General features: G+C 42.5%; 1 protein-coding gene across 2 annotated transcripts in view; it reads left to right on the forward strand.

Annotated features, from left to right (window-relative positions):
* A1CF (APOBEC1 complementation factor) overlaps positions 1-22,608 on the forward strand; it is a 58,409-nt gene that overhangs the window by 33,385 nt on the left and 2,416 nt on the right. The window contains exons 5-10 of one of the 2 annotated variants that reach the window (XM_075534161.1): positions 1,986-2,150; positions 7,075-7,172; positions 14,295-14,568; positions 16,471-16,676; positions 20,460-20,596; positions 21,090-21,220. In XM_075534161.1, the coding sequence (XP_075390276.1) occupies positions 1,986-2,150; positions 7,075-7,172; positions 14,295-14,568; positions 16,471-16,676; positions 20,460-20,596; positions 21,090-21,220 (1,011 nt within the window). The remainder of the gene's footprint in view (positions 1-1,985; positions 2,151-7,074; positions 7,173-14,294; positions 14,569-16,470; positions 16,677-20,459; positions 20,597-21,089; positions 21,221-22,608) is intronic. The other variant, XM_075534162.1, reaches the window with a different exon arrangement.

The raw sequence follows: 22,608 nt of genomic DNA on the forward strand, positions 1-22,608 counted from the left end.
TCCTAATGCTGTGACCCTTTAATACAGTTCCTCATGTTGTAGTGACCCCCCAACCACAAAATTATTTTTGTTGCTACTTCCTGTGATTTTTGCTACTGTTATGAATTGGATGACCCCTGTGAAAGGGTCATTCAACCCCCAAAGGCATCACAACCCACAGGTTGAGACCCACTGCTCTAAGGAAACATCCCTCCCCCACAATCCTTTGCATTGGCCTCCATTGGCTTTCGCTCAACCAAATTTCACTCAGGATACCTTGTCAGCAAACAAGCTAGCAGAGGCATGATGGTTCATGAGTCATCCAAGTCATCCATGTTCCATGTCTAATAAGGCCAAAATGCAAAATCTATTACCCATTTGGATAAACGCACCTATGTAAGCCTCCATGGGAGATTCAGTAATAACAACAAAGGATTTCATAATTGACAACCCTCTGAAAAGCCCAATTTTAAAGAAGGAGGAGATCAGCAAGCATGATAAACAAAGACCATAAGAAGTAACATAAAATTAGCCTCCAAGATGTAGTGCAGGAGGCGGTAGCTATGGGATGAATTAGCAAAAGCCAACCTTTCTAGGCTCAGCATATAACTCATTAGGTCCTGGCTATTCTCTACTGGATTTTAAGACAGCAATGCGACAGATGCTTTAATTGACTTCTTTTCAGTGTTTGATTGAAAACAATTGCCTCTTGAGTGTAATAACTAAGCCCTTACCAAATTCCTGACTTTGTTCTTTCAAGCTCTTTACTGCTTACAAGATCGAGGGTGTTCCAAAAGACTAATAAGAAACAAATGGGATTTCTAATCGAATTTATGACTTGAATCTTCTCTAACCCCCTTTCAACACCTCCTTGTGGCTAGGAATGTGTAGGGACACAAAGGAGTCCCTAGATGGTAGGTAATGTGCTTGGCTGTTTATCAGAGCACTGGGGACCTGAGCCCAACCAGAAGACTGAGAAGCAAGTCTTGGTTAACTTCCAAAACACCAGCCACTGAAACCCCTGGAGCGCACAGTTCTCCTCGGACAAACTTGGGCTAGAATCATCTCAACAGCAACTAAGGGTGTGTGTGTTCGGGGAAGGGGTGATATGTGTACAGGTGCTGAGTCAACCAAAACAAAGGGGAGAGGTTGGACGCTGTCTTCTTGAAGCCATTATTTCTTCTCCTGAACACTTGGGAGAGTCATTGCCCTCCCCACAGGATTACTGCGAGGTGGATCCGAGTGCCTGGGATATTCATAATCCGTTGCACGACACTGAATAAGCCGTAGATACGGGAATATGAAAGTATACTTAAACACAGATACCAACCCTTTCAAGAACAGTTACATTCCTCATCACAGACTCTTCCTTGGCCCTTTACCTGTCTTCTTGAGTCATTGTTTTTTCTTCTGATTTCCAAGTTATACTTTTTCTGACAGAGAACTAGGAGGCAGCAAAGTTGGCCTGCGCCCTGGCCAGGGGTGAGAGTTGGAAGATAATTCAAGGGTGCTTGAGTCCCACCCAGCTTCTGTAGACACCAGTCTTTAGACCGTTCAGTGGCAATGGCTGGCCAATATAACAGCACATGACAGTAGCATCTCCTTGTGACCATCTTAATGTTTAATGGAGTCAGACTGTAACTGCTTTCTTTTCCTCTTGCCTTCCTTCATCTCTCTTCAACCATGATCATTTGTGAGAGCCACCCCAAGCTCCAAACACTCTCTGCTGCCTTACTTCAGCTCCTTTGTAAACATCCCCAGCTCCCTTGTGAGGAACCTGTACTTCTAGGCACGCTTATTCTGAATACGTTTATTCAGATACTTCTAGATACCAGATACATTTATTCTGAATGTTGCTTATGCTCAGTAACCACCTCCTTTCATATTGGTCTTCTTACCCATTCAAAGTTTCCACAATTGGTTCCATTTAAAAGGCCATCATTATGAATCAACGTAGTGTCATCCTGATTGCTACAGTATCAATCACGTGTGATCCTTTTCAACAGGAAGGATTCAGTTATGGGGACATCCTATTGCAGTAGATTGGGCAGAGCCAGAAGTAGAGGTGGATGAAGACACAATGTCTTCTGTGAAAATCCTTTATGTAAGAAACCTTATGCTGTCCACATCGGAAGAGATGATTGAGAAGGAATTCAACAATATTAAACCAGGTAGGATTACTTTTTCAAAATATACTTATAGATCCTTTAAATTGTATGATTTGTGTTTATTATACATATAAGTATATGCAAACTTCGTACGCCATATGTCTCTTTTGGGAATGTACACTAGGGAAACACATGGATATTCACAGAGCAATTATCAATATTATAATATTGCATTAGCTGGGTGAATATTTAAATCTGTAGGTGGCACACAGAAGCCCTGCTTGCACTGTGGTTAGAACACTCAGCTGAGAAAGAAATAAACCAAAACCCAAAACCCGATAGCTCGAAACCACGCCACCAGGAAAGCTGTGTCAGCACTAGAAAGTCTCGGGAATGCTGTGGGGCAGCCTGTTCTGTGTTATATCATCACTCGGAGTTGAAGTGGACTCGATGGCAGTGGGTTTTGCGTAAGATCTATGTGACACACAGCGTGTGCTAGACCGTCAACCTGAAGTTACTGTGGAAGAAAGGCCTGGTGATTTGCTTCTATTAAGATTACAGTCCTGTACACTCTGTGGAAGTTATACTCTGACGCTCAGGAGTCAAAATCAACATGACAAAAACTAACCACAACAAACGTGATCGTTTGAACTGCATCCATCTAAACTTCTCGCTGAGCTATCATTTCCATGAGGCCTTTTTGCTCCCAAAGTCTTCTCCAGCCTGTCTCTGCACCTGGGGGATCTTAGCCGCCAATAAATATTTATCAAAACAACAAATGCATGGTCACAACTATACGTCCAATGCAGAGTTTCTTACCTTCTAAAAAACTCACACTCGCTGCCGTTGAGTTGATGGAGCCTCTTAGTGACCCTATAGGACAGGGTAGGCCTATCTTGTAGGTTTCCAAGTCTGTCACTCTTTATGGGGGTGGAAAGCCTTCTCTTTCTCTGTGGAGCAGCTGGTGGCTTCAAACTGCTGACCTTGAGGTTAGCAGCCCAATATGTAACCTATTTTGCCATAAGGACCCTTAACATTTTGAGCTACATGATTCCTAATTGTAGACTGCCTGTGCATTGTCTGATGTTTGACAGGACCCACGTAATAACAATACATTTTTTAAATCTCCAGGTTGAGAGTCACTGGTCTAATGGAATTTAGCTGTGTTTTTAAGTATATAAGAAGGCAACAACGAATTTTCCAAAACTCACTTGGGTGAAAAGGAAGGAAAATAGGGTTGGGGAAGAATTAGTTACTTCGCACCTTGTCTGTGGTATTTTAGTGCCTCTATTAGACTTCTAAGATGGGAGATTGACTTCACATCTCTTTCTTCTCCATATGGAAGCTATGGAGCTGGGGAAGGTAAAGCATTTCAAGAAACTCAACCCAAGGAAACATTTCCCCAAGTCCATAAAGTGTTAGTACGGGGTACTGATCAAAGGGATACATGGGGAAATACATTTACACACAACAGACTCAGAACTATTAACCAGATTTCGTAATGTAGAACTTATCAGTATTTCATTCACCTCTACTGTACTTTGAAAGTCTCCAAAAGAAAAGGTACACCAATCTCAATCAGACTAGTACATCTGGTATTTAAAATTTTTTTAATGATTTTCAATGTTTTCCTATATTTTTATTTCACTTTGTCCATGAATTTTTTTTCCTTAAGTCATTTTATTGGGGGCTCTTATAGCTCTTAGAACATTCCACACATCAATTATATCAAGTATATTTGTACATATGTTACCATCATCATTTTCAAAATATTTTCTACTTGAGCCCTTGGTACAAGCTTCTCTTTTTCTCGCCTCCCCCACCCTCATGAATTCTTGATCAATTATATATTATTATTATTATTTAGTATCTTACATGGCCTGTTGTCTCCCTTCACCCACATTTCCATTCTTCATCCCCTTCGGAGAGAGGGGGTGTTATATCTCTAACCTTGTGAATGGTTCCCCCTTTCTCTCCCTTCCCCCTCCCTGGCTATCCCCCTACCCTCCTGATATGGCTACTCCCACTACTGTTCCTGAGGAATTTATCTGCCCTGAATTCCACATGCCCAAAGCTCTTATCTATACCAATGTGTGGTCTCTGGTCCAGCCAGATTTGTAAGGCAGAACTGGGTCACGGTAGTGGGGGGGAGGAAGCCTTCAGGAACTACAGGAATGGTGTGTGTTTCATCAGTGCCATACTGCACCTTGGTTGAATCACCCTTCCTCATAACCTCTCTGTGGGGGGGATATCCAACTGTCTACAGATGGGCTTTGGGTCTCCACTCCAACCCCCCTCATTGGCATTGATATAGTTGTTTGTTTTGGCTCTCTTGATACCTGATACCTGATCCCGTCGACACCTCATGATCGCACAGGCTGGTGTGCTTCTTCCATGTGGACTTATTTGCTAGATGGCTTCAAGCCTTTAAGACCCCAGACGCTATATCTTTTGATAGCCATCTGCTTTCTTCACCACATTTGCTTATGCACCCATTTTTGTCTTCAGCTATTGTTTTGGGAAGGTGAGTATCAAAGAGCGCCAGGTTATCAGAACAAAGTGTTCTTGTGTTACAGGAGGTTTTGAGTAGAGGCCCAAAGTCTGATTGACATAGGTGTCCCCTCCCGAGATTATGGCTCTTAGACACCCTTCACATCTGAAACTAAACTCACTCAAGGAGATAACTATTACTCTAGCCAATGTAAATGAAACAATAACCCCATTCCTCTGTGCTCCTCAGATCAACCGGAGGCGACCAAATGAGCAACAGTTGCTCAAAAATCAATTTTCCAGGGCAGGAAGCGATAGGAAAGGACAAAGGGAAATCAGGGAGGCATGAAACGAGTGTTGCTTGCTTTAGGAAATTACAACTAATGCCAAAAAACAGAATGTGTATAAGTTGTTGAAAGGGAGTCCATTTGCTCTGTAAACTTTCAGCCAAGCCACAGTAAAATGTTCCAAACATTTAAAAAGAAAAGATACCGAATGCTTTATTTTATATACCTGTGGACTACAGATCCTCTGCTTAGCAGAGCATCTCGGGGGACTGGTGTGTCCTGGCGCACAGGCCTGCCAGTGCTAGCCCAGGCTTTAGACAGCAGCAACAGCCTCTTTCCAAAGCTGGGAATTTCCCCAGCCCATCCTTATTCCATTCATTCATTCTGCTGTCCTGCCTGAAGTTATCTCATTAATGCCCGGCATGGTGGGAAGAACTCACAAACGTGATGCCCAGGGCGAAGGAGGTTAAGCTGCTTCAGAACCACTATGGCAGCCCACTGCAGGGGCCCCAAGGAGCCTCCCGCTCCCAAGTGCCATGTAAGCTGCAAACCGAACATGGATGCAGTTGTAGACACAGAGACGGAAGCGCTTATTAATACTGCTGCGTGAACATCCCCGCTCCCTGCCCTGCATTCTGTGTTGACTCCCAACCTTCCCAGAATGAATAATACTTCTTATTTTTATCGAATTGAAGCAGGATTTTCTTTGGGAAAGGGCAACAGTGAGCACCACTAACAGGCTGCTTCCATGCCCAGTCACTGGCTATCGACGTCCCCGGTCTGCAGACGGCAGAGAGACACGGCGCAGCACAGCCGCTGCTGATTATAATGAAAATCATGAATGCCAGACCTGTTCGCGTGCTCGCTCTGGTGCGCTCTCTCTTGACATTTCCCCCTCGGGCCTAAAGTGTGTCAACTCTCAGGACACATGCAGGCTGACGGCAGGGCTCTGGGGCTCCATAATGAGGTGTGGCTTGTTCTCTTTCACACTCTGCAAAAGAATGTGAATTGCAGAAGTTGGCTAACTGGCCAACGCCTGCTTCATCAGAGGTAAGGGGATAGTTTGATGGAAACAATGTCGTCAATGAGCCTGTATTTGCTGAATAAAACTTAGTCCCTGCAGAGAAACAGGCAAAAATACTCTGGCAACTTTTGGATTTTAAACTTTGGTTCTCCAGAGGGACCTGAAGATCCCCTGCAAATGCTTGACAATTTATGACCTGAGAATACATTGCTGCTCTGAGAAGCAAGTGACAGAACAGAAACTGGGGCTTGGAAACCTGATTTCTTCCCTGGAGTAGCCTAAGGACATCTGTTGGCCTTCCAATTACAGTCCCACGGCCATTTAGCCGCACCAGAATCACCTGGAGGGCTTGTTGATAACAGACTGCTGAGAATTTTAGATAGGGTATGTCTAAGAGGAGCCCGGAGGCATAGTGGTGTTAGGCTGCTAGCCACAAGGTCTGCAGTTCAAAACCCCTATCAATGCTCAGGAGAAAAGCTGAGACTTTCTACTCCTGTAAATTGTTCTAGTCTTAAAAATCCACAGGGACAATTCTACCCTGTCCTATAGGGTCGCTATGAGTTGTAATCAACTCAATGGCAGTGAGATGACTTGGGCTCCCCAAAGATGTGGCAGTCAGCTTCCATAATTACTACAGCCCCAGAAAGCCTACTCAGTCCTGCGTGGTTGCACTACATCAGGACCAACCCAATGGCAACAGGCTTGTATTTTAATTTTTAAATCTTTATGGGAGAAAATCTGCTCCCTGGGAATTTCTCGGCTGTAATCTTTATAGAAGCCAACTGTCAGTACTCTTCCAATGCACCACTGGATAGGTTGAACCTCCCAACCCTTAGCTTATTATGCTCTCAGTTGTACCATCCTGAGACCTTGTCACATGATTTTACATTATGTGAAATGCAAAGTGAGGTGCTATTCAAGTCCTGAAAGATCTTGTCATCTGTGAAATACCTAGGACACAAGTCCATACTGATTTTAATGAAGTATAACATAAGTATTATTTTTAAATTATAAACAGAAATTTCTGTTGAATGTATAGATTTTAAACACAAACATAGGACCTGTTCTTGATGAGATCTTTACTACTACATTAATTGTCTAATAAAAGCCAATCCAATAGCACTAAATATATCATTTTCAGTCCTGTCTCAAGTTGTCTAACGGGCTACTTTCATTCTCTGTCTAGGTGCTGTGGAGAGGGTGAGGAAAATCCGAGATTATGCTTTCGTGCACTTTACTAACCGAGAAGATGCGGTTAAGGCTATGAAAGCTTTAAATGGGAAGGTAAGGTAGTAAAATAATTAACAATTTAAAACAAAAAACATATATATATACTCAAAATTTTCATCCAACTTTGGTGTGGCTATTCTATTTTTTTTTTAAGTCAGGTCCGTTTGTCTCCCTGAGGCTTTCCCCATCTCTGACACACTCATCTCAGCAGCTAGGAGATAGATGCGTGCAACTGATGACACATATTATGGAGCTTTGGCTTAGATGTTCAATTCTCCCTCTAAGCTTCTCCAATCCAGGAAAAGCCATTTCCTACAACTTCTATAGACAGAAGGTGTTCGAGGAAATGGCCTAAAGGTGTTTCTCCTAGTTCTTGCTACAGGAAAGAGTTTATCATTGTTAGTGCTTTATTTTGAAGGCTGATGAGCAGAAAAGATGTGAAGGTAATTATTACCATTCTCTATTGAAATTCAAAGTTGGGTGTCTCCATTCTAGAAGACTGAGGCTCTCTCACTTGGCCAAATTTGAGTCTAGGGAAAACTGTTTTCTATATCCTTATACTTTCTTGTCCATAAAAAAACACACAAGATACTATTTACATATCAATCCAATGAATATTGAAAAACTTCTATAGGCCACTCACAATACTATGTAATGTCTAGAATACACAAACTAAGTCAAAAATACCTTTAAAAAAAAAAGAACTTGATGTCTGGCAGGAGAATAACAAAAATAGGAAACATATTTGAAAAGTTAAGCCTTTGCAAAGTTTAGGTATTCCTAAAACACATGAAAGTTTAAGTGTTCCTAAAACACATAAAAAGTGATTAGAAGGTTCAACAGAAGTGATTTCAAATATAAATTAAAATTTTTGTTTATATTTATCAGAAAATCCTAATGAATATGAAATGACCGTATCTAATCCATGGAAACTGGACAGAATTTCGAAAGACAAAACAGGGAAAAGAAGAAACAGTCTTAGAGGCACAGAATTTGAGACAATGCAAAATATGATTGCAGAGAGCAGATCAATTTGGTTGGAGCCCAGTGCTTTACCCATCAGGCCTTGAATCAGCAGGGTTTCCAGCAGGCAAGAGATAGGCCAGGGATTGACCACAAAGGTGAAGGCAGAGGGTAGTGAACTTATAATAGGGAATCCTCGAAGCTTTCACAGCTCCTGGAGTCAAAGGGACCAGGGGCTGTGGAAATAACTAGACATTTGGAGGAAGAGAGAATCATGTTAGAAGATCTTTTTGAAAGAAGTGGCATCCCTCAGTGAAGGGACACAGCCCGAGTGGACCGTTCAGAGAGGACGTCAGGAAAACACATTTCCTGAACTCATTGCTCTCTCTCTCTCTCTCTCTCTCTCTCTCTCTCTCTCTCACACACACACACACACACACACACACACACACACCACCCCCACCCCCACAACCCCCACCCCCTCCCCTTGTCAGAGCTGAATCTGGAGGGCATAGGAAAATCACCAGCATGGGTCATTCTGACAAGATGCTGCCAGGGGTGTTTAACTCTCTCAGGAGCCTCCTGAGAGGTTTGTATCTTCAGGAGAAAATAGTTCCAACTCCAAAATATAAAATGAAAATGGAAAAACAAAACGGGATGGTTATTTAAATGCCTGAAAAAAATTATGTCAGCCTCATTGATTATTAAATTTAGTACTGGAAAAATAATGTGTAAGTTAGATTTTCTCAATTAGAAAACATTCATGAGTATGAATGATGATTGCCAAGAAGACACAGTCAATCATAAATTAAATGGGAAAGCCAAGTAGTTATCATGGGAAATTATTGGAAAGGTTCCAAATTTTTACAGCTAGTGAGGTACTTTCAAAAATTCATAGGAATTTTTCATGATCTTTTTGTTCTGTTTTTCAAAAAAACTTTGAATACATCTGATATATTACATGGTTCAATATAATGTGTACTAAAGATCATATTTACCTTTAAAGTGGCATACATGTATATACACAAGTTTTATACTTATTTTAATATGCACACTGAGACTTGAAAGGGGTGTGTGTGTGTGTGTGTGCAGGAGAATAATGATTAGCTCTACACTTTAGGAAAGTAAACTTAGTAAGAGTTGGTATTTTATAAACTCAGAAAGGAGATGGAATGGAGAGTCATCAAAAGGCTCTTAGAGTCATCCAAATGGAATAAGTAAGAGTTTGCCCTAAGGTGAGAATGGAATGTGGGAGTGTGCTCTCCAAGGGCCTATGAATGGATTTGCTCATGGGTGAGAGAGAAGAATGAGTCAAGGGTAGTTCAAGTTTTCAATATGGAGACTAAGAAAAGGCTGTTAGGGAAGTCAGGAAGGGGAGCCTGTTAGTACAGAAATATGATAAACTGAGCTTTGATTGTGATTACTCATTTAGTCCAGAAAAATCTGTGGGTGTCTGTTAGGTGCAAGAAATTTTTGTGGTTTAGGGCTAAAGAGATTAATCACATATCATTTTAGGTCTTAAGAAGTCCACACCACTTAACAAAACAACCAAATGACGGTTTTATTTTCCGGTTTGGTGCTGTTTTGTTCTCATTGTTAGCTGGTTATGTATAATACACCAAAAGAGTTGCGGCCAGGGTGTCCAGCTACCTCTCACTGGGGTCTTCCTCTGTCTTTCCGACGCTCCACATTACTAAGCATGAGGTCTTTCTCCAGGGCTGGTCGCTCCTGATGAGTGACATAAAGGCTCAGCATTCTCACTACTAAGGAATAAACTAGCTGCACTTTCGCCAAGACAGGGTTGTTTGTTCTTCTGGCAATCCACAGCACTCTGAAGGTTCTTCACCAGCACCACCGTTCGCAGGCGTCCACTCTTCTGTGGTCTTCTTATACCTCATCCAGTTTGCACATGCATGGGAGGCACTTGAAATTACCATGGTTTAACACAGGCACACCTTAGCCCTCAAATTATCATCTTTCTGCTTTATAAAAGTCTTTTGCAGGCAATTTTCCCAATGCGATACATCATTTGATAACTGATGCTTTTATGGGCACTGGTGAAAATCCAAGTAAGAAGAAATCCTTGACAGCTTCAATAGTTTCTGTTTATCATGATATTGTCTATGGGGCTAGTTACAAAGATTTTTGTTTTCTTTATGTCAGGTACAATCCATGCTGATGAAGGCTACAGTCTGATCTTCATCACTGGATGCTTCCCCTTTCTCTTCTGCAAATAAGGTTGTGTGGATCTGTCAGGTTGCTAATGAGTTGTTCTCCAGTTCTGACGCTGCTTTCTTCTGAATCTTGTCCAACTTCTTAGATTATTTGCTCACCATTTAGCTTGAATAAGTGTGGTGAAGTAATTAAACCCTGATGCATACCTCTTCCAGTTATATACATTACAGTATTCCCTCATTCTGTCTGAATGACTGCCTCTTGGGCATAAACACAGGTTCCACATAAGTACGATACTGAATTTAAAGTGGAGGCAAGCAAAAAGAATGGATTAAAATAAAAATCTGGCTTTTCAGTAAGGAGCCATTCCATTCAAAATGTCTCTGGATGCAGAAGTATCTATTTGGGCCTCTTCTCTTCCTCAAAGGAGCCTGGGAGGTAGAGTGGTTCTGGGTTGGGCCACTAATCATAACTGAAGCCGTTTGAGACCACCAGCTGTTCCAGAGTAGAAAGACCAGACTTTCGACTCCCCGAAAGAGTTATGGCCTTGGAAACCCAGGATGGCAGTTCTAGCTTGTCCTCCAGGGTCACTATGAGTCAGACTTGATTGGATGGCAGTGAGTTTTGTCTTTTTTTTTTTTTAGTTTCTTCAAGATACAAAACCTATTTTATTCAAAGTTAATCCTTTCCTTCAACACAAGTCTATTTCTTCTCATGAGATCAACATAACTACAAAATAGCCAAAGATTAGCTGGCTTCTGACTATTACCCAATGTGTCCCATTAAACTCATTTGTCACTCACTCCTGCCACTTAAAAGTTGAATAGATACATGAAACTCAGAACACAGTGCTCCAGAAGCTGACCGATATGGCCAAGACGATCATGAAACACAAGATTTGCCTAGCCAATTTTAATGATCCAGGAACTACTAAGTCACTCACAAAATTGGGTAATAACAGTACATACTCAACTGCTGTCAAAGGGAAATTTTGCAGGAAATTTTTAATCATTTATTTATATAAAACAAAGGCCCATCACATTCTTATTTTTAAAAAGCTACAAATGCTTTTACACAGTTTTTAACACCTTGTTCCTTTGGAAGAAGTGCATGAGTCTATCAAGTGTACACCGAGAATCGTGTTTGTCTTTTGTATATGCCAGCAATTGCATCGAATTGAAGTATCTGTTTAGATCTACTCACAGCAGCTCTCTCTTCAACATCTAGAGATGCCCAAACCTTCTGTCACAAAGTCATCAATCCAATAATTCTTAAGAAAACTAATACAGGCCCAGTTATCTCTATCTGTCAGCTCTTAACTTTTCAGCAAAGCGTCCTCCAAATCAAAGGTTGTTTTACAAGGAAGTGCCTATGGTAGGGGCTGTTAGGGTGTGCTGGGGTGTTGAGAAGGGTGTGGTGAAGTTAAATTGCTTAATAAGGCTCTTATATCTCTAATCTTTGTAACTCCCACTCAGTGAAGGGGTGGTAGCATGTAAATAGGTATGATGAACTCTAACTTGGGGATTAATTAGTTTTGCCATTCTGCTGATTGTAAGGGTGAGCCATCTCAGAAAGAGGAACAGGAAATCTTGTGGCCATCAAGAAAGAAGAGTCATGAGCAGATGGCCCGTGAGATCCCTGTCTGAAGTGATGGAGGTAGCAAAGGACCTCAGGCACCAGAGGTTGCAGCACGGAGCTCCTGAGAAGGGCTGCAGAGCAGCGCTGACATTGGAAGGAGAGCACAGTTGGGCTGCCAGATTGCTGCAATGAGGCAGAGGCCATGAGGCTGAGTGTCCGAGGGACACGTCAGCCAGCACAGCTAAGAAGAGGCACTACGGACAAAAGAACTATAGCCTTATCATTTTGTCATCTGCTAGCTTCTTTATGAACCCCTATTATCATACATATTGTCTGTGAGGTCTGCCTGGTCTTTGAACTGAGCTATCAGAGCAGAGTGCCAGCGGAGAAATGGGCATTGAGAAATGAGACACTAGAACGACCCGGAGGGGACTGCAAAAGAGGTATAACCATTTTATCCTGGATTATGAATCTCCAGGGGGCACCGGATTTTAAAAAAATGTTGTTGCTGTTAAAGGGGCAGTGGACCATGTAAGTTTGAGAGCCCAGGTTGTTGTTGTTTAGGTGCCAACAAGTCAGTTCTGACTCATAACAAGATTACGTCCAACACTACCTGGTGCTTTGCCATCATCACCATTCGTATGTGCGCGCTCATGGCTGCCACACCCGGGTCAATCCATCTTATCAAGGGCCTTCCTCTTTTTTTTTTGCTGCCCCTCTACTTTACCCAGCACGATGTCCTTCTCCAGGGACCCTCCTGAGAATATGCCCAAAGTATGTGAGACAAAGTCTTACCATCCTGGCTTCCAAGGAACATTCTGGCTGTACTTCTTCCAACAGAGATTGGTTGGTTCTTTTGGAAGTATGTGGTATATGAGAACCGATGGAATAGAATAAGTAAGGATGGGAGGTGGAGCCATGTCTGGCCTCTGCCTTGTGACAATTAACCTTGACCTAGCGTTAAGTGGTTTTTCCTCCCTACTGAAGCCTGCGGAAGTCAGGCACAGCCCCTGTGCTATTTTCTCAGAAGGACATTTAATAACCTGGTAGATTCCCCTGCCTTGAGCAGGTCTCTCTCACATTTCTCTTCTTCCCCATTGAAAACCTCTCTCTTATGTAGCTGCACTAAGGGACAAGACTGGTATCTGGCTGTCAGCTTGAAAGGCTTGCGTAAGCTGCGTGAGCTAAGGTATTAATAATTGCTGTTGTTGTTGTTGTTAGTTGCCCTGAAGTTTATGCTAATTCACGGTGATCCCTTATGTGCAGAAAAGAATTGCTCCATAGGTTTTCAAGGCTAAGACCTTTCAGACCATCGCAAAGCCTGTCTCCCATGGTGCCTCTGAGTGGGTTTGAACTGTCAATCTTTAAGTTAGTAATCAAGCACTTAAACATTTGCACCATCCAGGGATGCCAAAAGAACAAGTTAAAAGCTCATTTTTCCCTCTAGCACCCTTACTAACACTTGGATGAACTTTCGCAAAACACGCTCCTTATAGGCAGGTCCTATTGTCCTTTGGCCCTTCAGAAAATCAAATAGCAAAATGTCCCAAGCATCCCAGAGACTGCTGCCATGACGGTTGCTCTTAACTATAGTCCTTTCACTTTAACTGGACAACTTCCCCCTTTCGATAGACATACCTTTGACTGTGCTTGGCCTTCAGAATCCTCCTGGTAAAGCCTTGTGTTAGCTCCTCTGAAAATTCTTTGAGGAAATACTTCAAGTTCTTGATCTTACTTGTTGAAAGTCCCCATTGGAACCTCCCCCCTTCGTTTTTGGCACATGCACAGAGCCAAAAGCCCGCTCAGCTTTCATGTTTCCATACATTGAACTAATTGAAATCTCAAGGGCATTGGCTATTATTTCTACTGATCACCATCCCCAAACTCACTGCAACCAAGTCAATGACAACTCACTGGCACGCTGGGTCTCCCAGGCTGTAAGTCTTCACAGGTGGAGAGTCTTGCCTTTCTCCTGAGGCACAGCTGGTGCTTTTGAACCGCTGACCTTGTGGTTAGCAGCCCAATGCTTAACTTCCCTGTCCTCTTCAATGTAGGCATGAAGAAGAATGATTGTTTTCCCCTCACAATTTAATGTAGATGCTCTGCTGATACAGACTCATCTTCCACCTCGTCTTGTCCCTGCTTCACTTGAAGACTGCTGATTTCCCTGGGGCATTGTTCCCACCCAAGCTTCACAGTGAATGTGATGTTTGTTCTCAATGTCATTTTACCAGAATGTATGTTGCTCTGACTCGGGCTCGTCTCGAACTGAAATCTTGCTCTTCTTAGTGCCTCAAACTAGATCCCGTTCAGAGTTATAGTAACAAGTTAGCACGAGTTCATTGTGACACAACAGACTTTGGAAATCTAAGCAGACTTTTGTCATACTACAACTTTTCTCTGATTTTTTTAGACTCCTGGTATCTTCTCACGTTGCCTTCTGCTTGCTCTTTCCCACAGGTCGTGGATGGCTCCCCCATTGAAGTGACCCTAGCCAAACCAGTGGACAAGGACAGTTATGTTAGGTACACCCGGGGCACAGGTGGAAGGAGCTCTGCATTGCCAGGAGAATACACCTACTCTTTGGGCCACGTTTACGATCCCACCACAACGTACCTTGGAGCGCCTGTCTTCTATGCCCCGCAGGCCTACACAGCAGTTCCTGGCCTTCATTTTCCGGCAACCAAAGGCTATCTAGGCAATAGGGCCATTATCCGGGCCCCTTCGATCAGAGGTAATCCCAGTGAGCACCTGCCCTGAGATTTCCAATGGTTTGAATTACAATGCCTTAGCCAAATTCTCTACAGTGGGAGAAAAGGAGGAAACTTGATTATGAAAAATAAGATATTATATCAATAGCATTCCTTTCCTAAGGAATCTCTCCCCCACCCTGCCCCCACATTACAACTGGTTATTTTACAAAGTTGGCCAGAACATCGGATGAGTTAGTCTAAAGCATACATTGGATGCATACTTTATTTGCAAAGACCAGTAAGTTTTCACTAACAGAAAGGCAATTTCACAACGATGAGTTCCTTCTTTATCAATAAACAGCCACCTACGACAGAGACTCGGTACAAAGGTGCCTCAAGGAGCAGCGGGTCCCACCGCATATCTGTGTCAGGTGGTGACTCAGTGGCACCATCTTCCCGTATAGAACACAAATGATCATGAATGTATTTTCCAACAGATATCGAAAACGTCCTCGTCTAACCTCCCCCACAGAAATATGTTTGCCCCCTAAAGAGCCACAGTACTACAGAAACCAACTGTTTTCTCCAGAATATGGGGAACTGAGTCGTAAGCTCCAGATAGGGCAATCTTATTGTCCAACAATGAACATTTCCTGTTTGAATTCTGTAAATATTCCAAATGTTCAAGTCCTTAGGGACATCTATCTGCTTAAGCAATATAGGCAATAAGAAACACAGTTTTTTCTATTCTTGAGATATCATTTAATCTCTCTCTTGTGGCCCCCTTGAGGAGGTGTCTCAGATCAACAGAAGCCTAATCCTGGTTTCCAAAGATGGCAACAATCTGGGCTAGTCAACAAAGACAATGCACATCTAAACCTATTCTTGGTCCGAAATCTAATCAAAGGGGCACCAGATTGCTATAGAAATACTTGTCATGCTGTAGGGTTTTTTGTGTTGTTTTGTTTCTCAGGAAAGTCACTTTGGGTATCCTAGGAGCTCTAGTCAGCAGCACCAAAAATGTCATAATCTTAGTATAATTACTCTTCCCAAAATTTTAATGATGTAAAAAGGAATCAGAATTTACTTCAGGGTAGTTTTCTGTATGGTGGCAAATTAGGTCATTGAACTATTAGTCATTTATAATCTAAAAACCACCTTCTTCAGGAATCTACACATTAAATATAAGTGGTCAACCAGTTGCAATGTGGGGGTGGGGAAGAGGGGGGAAACAACCCTACTACAAGGGGGAAACTATATATGTATATATTTCTTATCACAAGAAAGGAATCCGCGAATGATATTCATGAATGGAGGGCAATCAATCTAATTTTTCTTATCTCTTTATGTCACCCATAGGAAATCAAACTAGCAATGTGGCAAAACAAAAATCAAAAGGAATCTATGCATGAAACTCAATGGAGCTTAAGCCTCGCACTGACAGACCCTAAGAGAGAATGGTGCACTGAATAGACTGAGGGGGTGGGAGTTTTCGAGAAGCTGGAACTCATGTCTGATTTTCTGGTTAGCGGCTTCCTCTATGCGAGACTGCTTTTAATACCTGTGGTCTTATTACATTGGGATGGTTTATTTCACAAACACCTTCCCAACCTTAATTTAGCCTGTAGTAAGACATCAACCGAAGGCTAAGTGAAGGGGGAAATTGCAAAATTTTTCACTGGACCAAAATTTGACTTGCTCAGGCATGCACCCATCATTTTGATGGTGTTGCTTTCTCCACAGAGAATGGGTTTAAAAGAAATCTTAGAGGATGCCTATGGTGAACCCCACTTTATATTGAGTTTCATTATGTAGACTCCTAGAGTTTTCTCCCCATCTTCAAGACAATAATCAATGTGCCGGGGGCTAACTTTTCCATTACAGTAAGATTCCGGGTGATTTTCTGGTGGTTTGATTCAGTTCAATCGTTCTTACATTCCTAGAAATTTACATGAATGTACCTGTAGGGGCTGCGGGAGTCCGAGGCCTGGGCGGCCGTGGCTATTTGGCATACACAGGCCTGGGTCGTGGCTACCAGGTCAAAGGAGACAAGAGAGAAGATAAGCTCTATGACCTTTTGCCTGGGATGGAGCTCACCCCAATGAATCCTGTCACCGTAAAGCCCCAAGGAATGAAACTTGCTCCCCAGGTAGGTAACCTATTTCAAAGATCGCTTCCCCAAATTAGGTCAATGGTCCTCATTTGTCTTTCATTCGATGGCTTCATTTGATCTCTATTGGGCTGTGTGTTAGACTGAGCTGTCCAGAGAAACAAAACCAGTGGTCCCGTCCTCAAATGTGTACGGTAAAGAACTTTACATCAAGGAGTCATCTTAGGTGAAGAAGGCATCCGAGCCCAATCCAACACCACTCCACAAATCTGATGCAAGGCAGGGCCCTCTTCAGACTCATGTCGTCTCCGGCTGAGGGCACAGGAAGTTGATGTAGGATGCAGGAAGATCCGAGGCTGATGGGGGCAGAGTCACGTGATCCCAAGTTGGTGGAAACATGCCAGGGAACCAACAGCTCACAGGTTGCCCACATGGGCCTCCCTGGGAGGCAGGCAGAGTCCCAGCCAACAGGTAGGTGATGGGCAAAGAGAGTAAAAGCAAAAGAGAGCTATCTATGTTCCCCATTTCTCCCTTATAAAAAAGCACACCCCCAGGGAAGTAGCATCAGGCTGTGATCTTGTTGACAGGTTGCCTTCTGACCCTACATTTCCATCCAAATTCAAGTTGACACAAAAACTAACTGCCCTGGGCTGTTTGAGGGCAGAGGATGTTCAGTGGTAGACCTCTTTCCTTTTGTGCAGGAGAGCGGGCTTTATTCCTGGGCAGTGAAAATAAAGTAGAGTCACCACTCCTGTCAGGGAAAGCTCGCATGGTGCTGAATGGGTTTCAGCAGAGCCTCCAGATCAGAACAAATTAGGATGTAAGGTTTAGTGATCGACTTCAAAAATCAGCCAATAAAAAACCAAATCGATGGATCACAACAGTGCCATTCTGTTGTGTCCAGAGGTCACCAGAAATCAATGACAAATAACAACAACTGGGACTAGTGATGTAGGGGGTTAAGTCTTGAGCTGCGAACTGCAAGGGCAGCAGTTTGAACCAGCAGCCATTCCCTGAGACAGAAGAAGAGGCAATCTGCTCCTGTGAGGCTTTACAGCCTCCCAAACCCACGAGGAGGGTTCCACTTTGTCCCACATGGTCACTATGAATCAGAATCGACTCAATGGCAGGGGATTGGTGTTGGGGGTTTGGATGTTTATTTTAAGAGAAAACGTAGTCATGGTACCTAGGCGAACCTTTAACCATGGAGGCCTCCTGTCATACCGAATTAGGTCTTCTACAATGGCTATACTTGGACAGTGGCAATGCTGATGGTTTTCATTTCACAAATCAAAGTTTCAATGTTTCGATATTCCGTTGTCGGAAACTCATAAAAGCTGTCCCAATATGGAAACGGAATAAGAAAATCAAAATAAATTGGGATCTGTCTTAACCCTCTGGTTCCTGAGCTTATACAATGATCTCTCTGAAATACCCATTAGCTGGATGATTACTGTCTGGTTGTTCAGAGTTATGGTTTTTTTGTGTATCCTCAAAAAACCCTTCCTACTCCCACTCCACAGGAATGAGTCTTAAATTTATGAAAGTGATCCAAATAATTGCAATGAAGTAAAAAATGTGGTTTTCTAAAAGCTCCTTTTGGATATTTTATTATCGAATGAATGCCTTCACAGACCTAAAAACTACTAGTAGTTTTCTAAGATTTCTACTAAGACTTCTGCTAACTACCTAGGTAATTTTTTTTAATTATGTGATGATTTTATGTATGTATCACATTTGTGGGCATCTATTATGCACAAAGTATCATGTTGAATACTGATAATGAAACAGTGAACACAATATAAATCGTTGCCTTCAAAAATATCACCTGGCAATCCAGCAGGAGATTCTTGACACAGAAAAAGATCATTATAAGAAGCTATGCTGGGGCTTTGTGCAGGGGATGTAAAAGCTAGACCTAGATTCTTGTGTTAAAACCCAAAATACCAGTAGAGTACCAGGTTACCAAGAAATCTTTTAAGGGAAAAAACATTTTTTAAGTAATCATAAATTCTGTGTAAGCATGAGTCAAGCATGAGTAAAGATCTCTGATGTTCATTTTAAACTCAGGCTAAAATTGGGTCATTCTTTATATTCATTTTTATAGTAATATGGGAGAGCTTCAGAAAGGAATGAAAAAATATGTATGAATTGTAGAAAACTTGGTCTGCTCAGTCAACTTCCCCCTAATTCACCATAAAGGGTTTTTTAATGCAATGGGAGGATCATAGAATTATTCATAAACTTTTTGAAGTCCCCTTGCATTTAAACTAGACCTATAAGCCTCCGAAAATTCTTGAGTTATTTCTGAATTTCCACAACTCTGACTTAGAAGTCAATGACTATGCCAGCCCCGACCAATAGATGGCGCCTTAACAACTACAAAGCACAGTTCCGAATTTCCAAGCAGACAAACCATGGGCCTTGCAAAGTGAATAGTTGCATGTGACTCTCTTGTAACAGGTGTTAGTAGCCCTGGTATATACAAGCAGGCAGCTCATCTGCCAGCTCAAAGCATTTACTGTTACCCAAGAGCCTTCCGGGACATTTTGTAGGTAGTGCAAAACTGAGAGTATTTGAAATGTTTCTAAGAAAATAAGAGTAATTTGCAAATTTAAGAAGCTGGAAAGTTTCACGTGATGACAGTTAGATAAGTGTTAAGTGAAAGAAGCAAAGTTCAGGCACCTCCTGGGGCATTGTTTAACCCACAGGGTTATTGTCTCACACATGTGCCTTGTTTGTAGTTTACTGAATCAACTGACCAGTCAGGCCTCGTGAGCCACCAAAAAATTATTCAAGATGAGGAAAATATATGGCTGATTTTAGGTTTCATGGAGTCAGCTAAAACTCATAATGACCCTATCTAGAACAACTGAAGACACCGCCCCATCGGCACCATCCTCAGCCCATTGTCAGAGCCACGGTGCCAATCTGTCTCATTGAGACACAATGGTCCCTTGCAGGACTTGCCCTCCACCCCTCACTCCCCCTCCTGCCCCAATAACATGTCCAAAGTCTCACCATCCTCACTTCTAAGGAGCAATCTAAGGCTAATCCCTCAGAAAAGGACCACCTGTGCCTATTTCCTCTCTTTGCTGACTGCACCCTGGATGGCCCTGCTGGGATTTGCAGTACCAGCGGAATCACTCCCAGCGTCAAAGCCGCGTGCCATCTACCACAGCATGACAATCTGGTAGGCAAGTAGTGCGAGGAAAACTTTTGGTTTAGAGTAATTAATGGCAGAAAAGGAAGAGAAAAAAATGCCTGCGGATGCTCAAATTTGGATAACTATGAAAATTGGAAGTAGTATCATGCCAATCAGATAAAGATTATAACTGGCAACAGCCATCCACTAATGCTCATCAATGCATACTAGCGCCTTAAAAATAAGTTTAATCTCTATTTTTATGAAAATGTCAGGCTAAAAGCCTGTGGATGAATGACATGAGAATATGAATATATTCCTAGGTTGCAATCTCTGAACAACAACAAGCAGAGGGACACACTATGCTAGAGCATGAAATGTTTAGAAATGAAATCAATTTTTAAAAAAGAAATCCTAAAATTAAGCTCTGATTACAAAGTTACAGCTAATGGACTGAACTAACACCATATTAGAATAAATGTGAAATTTATTTTTATGAATTAATAGACATCTTCAAGGGGGTTCAAGCTGAGTTCAAATTTTGTGAATCACTAAACTATGTAGATTTTATATCTTTTATACTAAATTTTGAAGACTGGTGTTTAAAAACCTGAAAACTAGAGAAATCATGCAAATGTGACATTTGAAAAGAGACTCACTTTTTTTTTGAACTGTAGATACTAGAAGAAATTTGTCAGAAAAATAATTGGGGACAACCAGTGTACCAGCTGCACACTGCCATTGGACAAGACCAAAGACAGCTCTTCTTGTACAAAATCACCATTCCTGCTCTGGCCAGCCAGAACCCTGCAATGTGTGTAACTCCTCCAAATGGCTGAACATTGAGATTTTAGAATTACCATTGTTTGTGAATGAAGTGTATGCAGTCACTCAGTATTAAAATCCACTAAGGCATTTTTTATTTAAATGCAAACGTTGTGACATGTAATTGGGATGGCTGTGCTCCCTATGAGGGTGGCACCCACCATCCAACCAGGACCCCTGATGGTGTCATAGTTACAGGTTGGGTGGCTAACCTAAAAGTCAGCAGTTCAAAACCACCAACTGCTTGGGGGTGGGGGTGGGTGTGGGGAGGGGAAAAGACCACCTTTCTACTCGTGTAACAAGTTGCTATCTTAGAGACCAGTTCTCCCCTGTCCTAGAGGGTCACTTTAAGTCAGAAGCAACTCGATGGCAGTTCAGTAAGCTGAGCTGCTTCATTTTCAAGTGCTAGCAGGAACTTAGGGTTTCACCCGATTCTGCAGCATAAGTTTAAAATGCGTTCCCTGCCTGCCTATATTTTATAGCCACCCTTTCACGCCTCCAAAGCTGAGTGCCTTTGTGGATGAAGCCAAGACATACGCAGCAGAGCACACCCTGCAGACCCTGGGGATCCCCACGGATGGAGCCGAAACGGCAACAGCTGCTGCTTTTCCAGGTATGGACATATTTACCAGAAGCAGGGCCTTGCAGGGGTATTTGGGAATTGCTCCATGGTACCATAGCCGCTGATATTTCCCCACTCCATTTCAATTCATTCCAGCGCATACCTTCTGTAACCAACAAGTCTGACAGAGTGGGCCATTCAAGTCTGTGATATAAGAGAATTCGTCTGGGCAGCAAAAGTGGGTTCTGGCCCCAGCTCAGTTTTAAGCAGCAGCTTCATCTTTTAACAGTGAAATCTCTTTGTATCTGGTTTGCGTTTATTTTATGTTTTTAACTTTAGGTAAGAGAATTGTGGGTAACCAGCAACCAGCTGATATTTTCTTGAGCTCTTATTTTGAGCTCCATACCTGCCTGCTTTATAGTCTCTCCCCATCCAATCACTAAGATGGTGTTATGCAGGCTATTGTACAGAGAACGAAATGGAGTAGCAGGAAGTTCTAATAGCTTTCCAGAGCTCCAACCTCTTTTAAATGATCCTTGGGCTCCCTACCTCCAGTTCTAATCCTCGATTCTACTTTGCTTTCTGAAAGAAGTGCATAGATCAGAGTTTTCTTCGGTGTTTCAAGGACATGTGACAGGAGAGAAAGGTCTGCTCAACAGGTGAATAACAGGCCCTGACTGAGCTCTTCTGTAATTCGGGTAGGGATCATGTGCTGTAGCTGAGGATCCACATGCTCCCATTAAAAAGACGTTCCCTAGTTATGATGTACCCACCATAAATGCAGAAAATTACAAAGTGAACCTACTAGAAATTAAAGGGAAGTAGGCACACACAAAAAATTCTGTTTCAGAAAATCTTCCTCAGCAGGTGGAGCGATTGCGTTGTTCTAGGAATAAATGTTTCTTACTTTGTCACCCTGACTTGTCATGGCATCGGCAGGACGCCCATATGGCAAATTAGTGAGCTCTGACCAGACCTAGAAAGATGGCATTCCTACGGATTGATTAATCCAGATGTTGGCTGTGTGTAGGTTATGAGAACTTCATAAATCACGTCCACAAAAACTTGAGTTTCTTTCTGTTTCATTTCTCAAAAATTGTAAATGTATCCTGGATCCCAGCAAGTGAGAGTGACACTAATCCTGCTGCAATGTGAATGTGACCTCATTCTTGCTGTGTCCCTGGAAGAAAAGGCAGACCCGTGGCAAGTCTCTGCACAGTTACCCAGGCAACCGTTGACACCGGGTAGGGTAACATCCTCCTTTTAGCAGTGCCAGAAGCAGACTTGCTTTCCGTAGAACTGGTGTTCCAGTGTGCATCCGGTGGGGGCTCATGCCACGATCTCTGTCTTGGAGGTCAAGTCCCTATCTGACAGAAGCTGCACTGGAATGTAAATAAACATAACTGAGCCACTGTCGGGGGGATTTTAAAGTTGACTTT

Source organism: Tenrec ecaudatus, chromosome 16 (assembly GCF_050624435.1).
Source record: "Tenrec ecaudatus isolate mTenEca1 chromosome 16, mTenEca1.hap1, whole genome shotgun sequence".
Classification (NCBI taxonomy): domain Eukaryota; kingdom Metazoa; phylum Chordata; class Mammalia; order Afrosoricida; family Tenrecidae; genus Tenrec; species Tenrec ecaudatus.